The 6,639-nt window shown below is 36.1% G+C and overlaps 1 protein-coding gene and 1 pseudogene across 2 annotated transcripts; one reads left to right on the top strand and one right to left on the bottom strand.

The window, feature by feature from the left end:
- Window positions 1–1,130: 1,130 nt before the first annotated feature.
- On the bottom strand, window positions 1,131–3,117 carry LOC120190836 (probable WRKY transcription factor 7). 2 transcript variants are annotated; one of them, XM_039193870.1, is made up of 5 exons: window positions 2,848–3,117; window positions 2,157–2,763; window positions 1,917–2,042; window positions 1,406–1,572; window positions 1,131–1,375 (listed from the first exon to the last, which is right to left on the bottom strand). In XM_039193870.1, the coding sequence occupies exons 1-4, from the start codon at window positions 2,948–2,950 to the stop codon at window positions 1,410–1,412; spliced, it is 999 nt and encodes a 332-aa protein (XP_039049801.1). In that variant the 5' UTR covers window positions 2,951–3,117; the 3' UTR covers window positions 1,131–1,375; window positions 1,406–1,409. The 2 variants fall into 2 exon arrangements, with proteins under 2 accessions (XP_039049801.1, XP_039049800.1); XM_039193869.1 differs by having other exon boundaries at window positions 2,157–3,114.
- A 2,447-nt stretch (window positions 3,118–5,564) lies between these two features.
- On the top strand, window positions 5,565–6,639 carry LOC120190917 (annotated as a pseudogene).

Genomic DNA, 6,639 nt, shown 5'->3' on the forward strand with positions numbered 1-6,639 from the left:
CTTTCCTACAATTCATTAAAAAAAATTCTGAACTTGTCTGCAAAATCATAATCCAACCATAACTTAAAAGGTTCTATTCCGTAGCTCAGATTTATGCCGACTTTGCTTCGTATGCCAGAGTTGAGTTTACTGACAAATTGATGCTTGAAATGCAAATGTAATGTCAAAAGCTTTAAAGGTTGAACAACTCTACTTTGAGTGTTTATAATTAACCCTTCACTATAAAAAATACTCGACAGTTAAACCGTTCAATTATAATGGCAATTATAACTTGTTTTTAACTCGCATCTTTTGGCTTTTAGTCTGACAGATGAACACAATTTCCACACACGCTTTTGTTGCTGGTGAGTGGAGATTTTCAGTAGGAAACAAAGAGAGGGAAAAACAGGTTGACTTAAAACCAGACCTACCAAAAGAAGAAAGAGCAGTATGGAAGCTGTTATTAAAAGTGAAAAATGGCCAACTTTGAGAGAATGAACAAATTCAACATCAGATTTCTAACATTGACTAAATTCCAACAAAACTTTCAAAGGATTAGTTGGAACACTAAGCCTTAGATCCCTCCTCGCAGTGTAGGTAATAAAAGGAGGACTTTTCTTTTGAAAGAGACTCAAATTTCAAATGCGAATTGCAAAATTTTGACCTAAATAGTAAAAGTTTTGTGAAGCAAAGTCAAAAAGAAACGATATTCTGAACCCCCTAATCTTTAGAGTTTGGAAAAGCAAAGAATATAGGCAGTAGATGTTGAAAATTGATAGAAAAGAGGTCGGTGTGAGGGGACAATAATCAACACGCCAGATCAGCCAATTTGACTTATTATTATTCTCCAGATTGAAAAAAATGGAGTCATATATCCCCCCCTAACAACATAGATTCGCTACCGCAACCAAATCTGACCCTAAAATCCCATGATCGCTATTTGTTTACAAAATTCACATAAATATAAGTCGGGAACATTCACAAGCTGACAAAAGAACCACCCGCACCATTTCTTTTTTCATCATCAAACCCCACTCTCAACCTTCATATACAAGATATTGGAAGATTCTTTATTTGTTCATCGACTACAACGCCCATTTGTCTTCAAATTTTTAAAAATTATGTTTCAGAATTCAGAACTTTAGAGACAATTGGAGCAAATTAAAGTGATAGCATCCTCAGCAACATCCACCGTATGGTATCCATGAAATGAACAAAAATGTTGGTAATCCAGTATAAAAACTTTAATAAGTAAATAGATGAAAAGAACCCACCAAATCCACAATCCCCTACTCTTTTAGCCTTTTTTTTCTTCTTAACAGCTGACTATGAACAACCCTACAGCTAGCCTGACTTTTTAAGATTTCCCTGGCAGGGTTTGGTTTAATTTAGTAGACATTTGAAGGGCCTTCGAATGGATGGTTGTAGGACTAAGATGACTCCAGGACCAAAGCTGCTGGGGAGTCAGAGATGTTCTGCCTATGATTGTGATCTCCTTCATAGGTTACAATTAGCATCATTGGGTCATCTAGAGCTCGCTCTACATGTTTCCTTGCAGGGCAGCCTCTTACACTGCTACACTTGTAATATCCCCTGAAATTGCGCAAACAAACGGGTAAGGGGAAACTCGGGTCTGAGTTAAGTAGACTCAAAGACCCAACTAAGCGAATTAACTCAGTAGTCAATTCAATGCACAATTCCGAAAAGTCAAATGAGATTTAAATGGCCACCCAGAAAGGACAATTGCAGCTGAAAACAAAATTCGTTTAATGCAAACTTGAATTATTGTTTGGAGGCTTTTTGGTCAAACCGCAGACAGGTGAAGTGAGAGATAATAATAGCCCACGATAAGAACAAGGAAACTTGAACGGTAAAAAATTAGAAGTAAAGAAAAGACTCCTTTTTGATTTGATCAAAACGGTAAAAAATTTACAGACCTCGGATGAGGAGAACCCTTGATTGGTTTCTGGCCATACTTTCTCCAGGAATAATCATCGGGGGGAATATCGGCCATCTTGTTGCTAATAGCCGGAACTCTGATCACTCTCTTCACTCTTGATTTTCTACATAGAAAAAAAATCAACTGGTATGTTAATACCTGAAAAGCTGAATCGATTAAACCATCCTAATTAATGAATACGAACAACTTGTATGTATAAGTAAGATGGAAAACCAACCTTTTCTTGGAGCAGTGGCAACGGCCAGAGGATGACCCACACTTGAGAGCGGCATCGTCCATGGAATTGCACTTCCTTTTCAAAGATGAAGATAAAGGCGGTTTACCAGAAGAATGGACATGGGAAGGACTAGCGAATTGGAAGCCAGAAGATAAGGATGGATACATGCTATCCGTATCCCCTGTCAATGAAGACATAAAAGAATTCCCAGCAGACAAAGGAGGCGGAGATGAGAAAGTGATGGTACTGGGCGCTTCTTTTATCTCCAAAAGACCAGTCTTTGGCACCAAAACAGCACTGCTTTTACTCTGGTGGTGATTGTAAGGAAAATGAGGCAATCTACGACTTGGGGTTGAACAGAAAGGTTTAAAAGCAGACACCTGATCTTTGGCTACTTGAAGGGAAGAATTCCCCAACTCTTGAATCTTCTGCCGAGGTTGTCGTGCATCTTCTTGTTGATTTTTCCCCTCTTGTTCGAGAGGACTAAGAGGAGCACGTCTAAATCGAGCATGACCGGTCCTGGGTCGATCCAGTAAGGATATAACCTTCTTGAAGGAATTAACAGTCTTATCTGTAACAGCTTGGAGTTCCATATCTGGCTCTGAACCTGAAGGAGGAGAAGTTTTAGAAGAAATATCTTGATTGTAAAGCTGTTGAGTTTTAGACATCAATCTGATCAATTCTCCAACACCTTGGATCCCAGCAGTCGCAGCCTCTTTCAAAGCAGATTCCTCCACTTTCCCTGTAAAACTATTGCCAGCACCACCGTATCTCATCATCAATTCCACGGCCATCTCTGTTGATCCAAGAAGAAACAAAAATTGGAAGTCCCCCCACTACTCCCCACAATTTCGATAAACTCGAAGTAGACGCAGTTTTAAAGATATAGAGAACAGAAAATGCTTGACATAGAAGAAGAGGGAAACTGGATTGAAATAACGGTGAAAAAAAAAAAAGAGAACTCAAAAAGCAAACAAAGAACGTGAAAGATGATTATGATAAAGGAAGGAGAAACGAACGGATTCGAGTCAAACTGATGCCCTCCCTGGTTGGGTCACTGACCTGTCTTCAGTTACATACTGCCCGTCAACCTCCATATCCAATCAGATAATACCACGTGTTCATAAATTTTGTCAGCACATTGACCAGTTTGCTTTAAAAGTAGGGCCCACTAGAACGGGCTAAACCGGCTTGAAAGACCTTGTCATAATGATAAAAAGAAAAGAAAAAGCGGAAGGGGGCAATAGGTCAAAAGGTGGCGATTAGCCGTTGGATTAAAGAATCGGTAAAATCGTGGGTTGGAGACAGTGAGGATAGTTGACCTTTGGCAGGTTGTTTTTAAAATAAAGAAAGAAAATGACAGGTGGGTGGGACCCAGTAGGAACGTCTCCACCCTCTTTTACCGGAAACCGGAAGCGGCGTCAAACCCTCGTCTCACAAGTCTCATTGGATTCTTATTATTTCTTCGATAATAATAGTATAAATAAAGGAGGCCTTGGATTGCTTTATTTATTTGATGTGATCTCATCCCGTTGAAATTTCCGATCATCCACCTTGAAAACCCACGGACTCTGTGCATTTTATTTTTATACATATATAAAAGATAAAGTTTAATTCATTATCTAATTAATTTATATTTGATAATACGTAGATTTATATAAAAATAATTTATTTCATTTCATTTTATTTATAGTGTTAGAATTTTAACATTCAAATTAAAGTTTTTAATTCAATTTTTGTAAAAAAAAAGTTTCTAATTCAATTATGAATTGATAAGTCTCAACCATTTAATATTTAACGCTCACACTTATGATATTTATGGTGTTCGAACCCAATACTTCAAAAAACAATAATAATTTATTTATTATCGAAATCGTTTGGTCCGTGCAACTCCTAAAACTTTTAAAATTAAAATTTGTAAATATGTTTAAATTTATGATCTCCATTTATAACAATAATAGTATCAATTAAATTAATATTTAAAAATTAATTAATTTTACCTAAATGGTTTTAATAATAATTATCATTTAAGCAGTGTTTTTCATATTTCTTTACTTATTTCTCATTTTAAACGGCCAGTGTTACTTAATGGATTAAAGTAAAAAAACTTTCAGTGATTGATTTGTTTTCAATAATAATGATAATAAAAATAAAACAAAAGTGGAGAAAAGTTATGGAAAATGATGCTACTGATTAATGCTTGAATATGGTAGACTGTGTTTTAGTGACAACACAAAAGAAAAAGTAAGGATGCACTATGAACATGTTCCTCGTAAATGTTGATTGTATTAAACTACATAGTAAAATATCATTGTTCCTTTAATATTTTACACCTTCATTTTCAACCATCACATGTCGTTAAGGAATTTGAAATTTCATGTTTAAAAATACTACTAGCGTGCTTTCAAGTGGCTTCTATGGAAATGTAATATTGTTATTTTTAGAGATTTTGGATTCGAATACGTTTATAGGATGTGTGTGCATTGTCGATGATTAAAAAAATTATAAATAAATACTACTTTATAATTGTCACATATTATTAAAAAAAAATTAGTTTTTTTATTATTATCATGTATAAAGTTATTGTATTTAATAATTAGTGTTTATTAAACTTTTTAAAGAGTCCAAAACAAAAATAGTTAAGATTTTTTTTGGTTGTCTTCCCGGCTTCCAAGATTTCGTGTTGATTAATCCGAATTTATCCTGGTCGTATACTTAATTTTGGTTGGTGAATTCTGCATACACAAATACTCAAACTCAAGACTTACTCAAAGATAGTTAAGAAAATTTTAAACATAATGGATGTAGCTTAAACAAGTATCAGCAGCTGAACCCACCCCCCAAAGAAAAAAATGTGAGAATTGATGAAAGACATGGCTGCCTTGAAATGGGGGTTGGGTTGCCCAAGAGATCAGCGAAGGTTGGGGCTAATGTAAAAAAGTATGGAAGCGTTTCAAAGAGCCCCATTAAATGACCCCTACACGAGCACACAATCAAAGTGGTCCATTAAGAAACAGAACAACTATCCTAATATGCACAGAAATAGCAAGGCTCAACTACTATGAATTCTGCAATTGAATATTTATCATCCATGAGTTTGGATATATGGGATTGGCAAATTGCATGAAAGAAACTTCATGTTTAATTGCGATATGAATATCTTAAGTTACAATCTCCTTTTTAGCAGAAGGTGCAGCATCGTTAGGAAACTATGATCAGCTTAAATCCTTATAAAAGTAAAAGAATAATAGGTATACCCAACGAAATTCAGTAAGAAAAAAGAAAGAAAGCTGATCATGGTGTTAAAATATTTAAACAAAATTCATCATTTTTGTTTTCATATTTCATGCATTCAAATTAAGTATGGTATGAAATCAAAATCGTGGTAAAAAAAAAAGGAAATATCCAATGACCAGCTGGTAAGTACTTGGTTTCAGATTCTAAAGGGATCAAAGATGGAGCGGCATCGGGAAATGATATAATTATAAACTATAGACTCATCTTTTCCTTCCTCTGGTTTTCTACACCTGCAGAAAAATTCCAATGTTGTTAGGGTTGATTCTTATGAAGATGTTCCACCAGCATATCAACCAGTTAGGGCTGCCATTGAAGCTGGAGGCAGGTCTTTCCAGTTGTATACTTCTGTAAGAGTACTATCCTTCGAAATAACTGTAGTTCAAATAATGTCTAGTTAGTAAATTTGTACTTGATTATGAAGCAATAATGTCTCTTAAAATTGGAGTTTTAATAATGTATTCTACTCTTCTTCCAATGTAGGGTGTATTTAAAGGAATATGCGGGACGCAATTGGACCATGGTGTGGTTGATGTCGGATATGGCAAAGATTACCGGATTGTAAAGAAATCATGGGGTGATCAATGGGGAGAATCAGGCTATATCAGGATGGAAAGAAACCTAGGCAATACAGCAACAGGAAAATGTGGAATTGCAATGGAAGCCTCTTATCCTATTAAAAAGGGTCATAATCCCCCCAATCCTGGTCCCTCCCCTCCATCCCCGAAAAAGCCTCCAAGTGTCTGATAATTATTACAGCTGTCCCGGCAGCAGTACTTGCTGCTGTGCCTTTGAGTACCATGGCTACTGCTTTTCTTGGGGGTGCTGCCCCCTTGAGGCTGCGACTTGCTGCGATGACCACTATAGCTGTTGTCCGCACGACTTGAATGAAGGCATCTGCTTGATGGTACTACTAAAAGATGATTTTGCACTATGAACTGCTTTGTTATATTCACTGATTATGCTAATGAATAGTGACCCTGCATTTTTATTGTTGCATATTCATGTGATCATTAGCACAGAGTCAGAAGTGTTTTCTCACATTCACAAGTGAACTACCATTCCAATTCTCCTTTTCTTTTGTCTAAAAGTTATTGATGTTCATAGATTGCTTGAATTCATTTTGCAGAGCAAGGGCAACCCAATGACAGTGAAAGCACAGAGGCGCACTCCAGCTACACCTTTCTAG

This window comes from Hibiscus syriacus, unplaced genomic scaffold (genome assembly GCF_006381635.1).
Source record: "Hibiscus syriacus cultivar Baekdansim isolate YM2019G1 unplaced genomic scaffold, ASM638163v2 tig00116964_pilon, whole genome shotgun sequence".
Lineage (NCBI taxonomy): Eukaryota > Viridiplantae > Streptophyta > Magnoliopsida > Malvales > Malvaceae > Hibiscus > Hibiscus syriacus.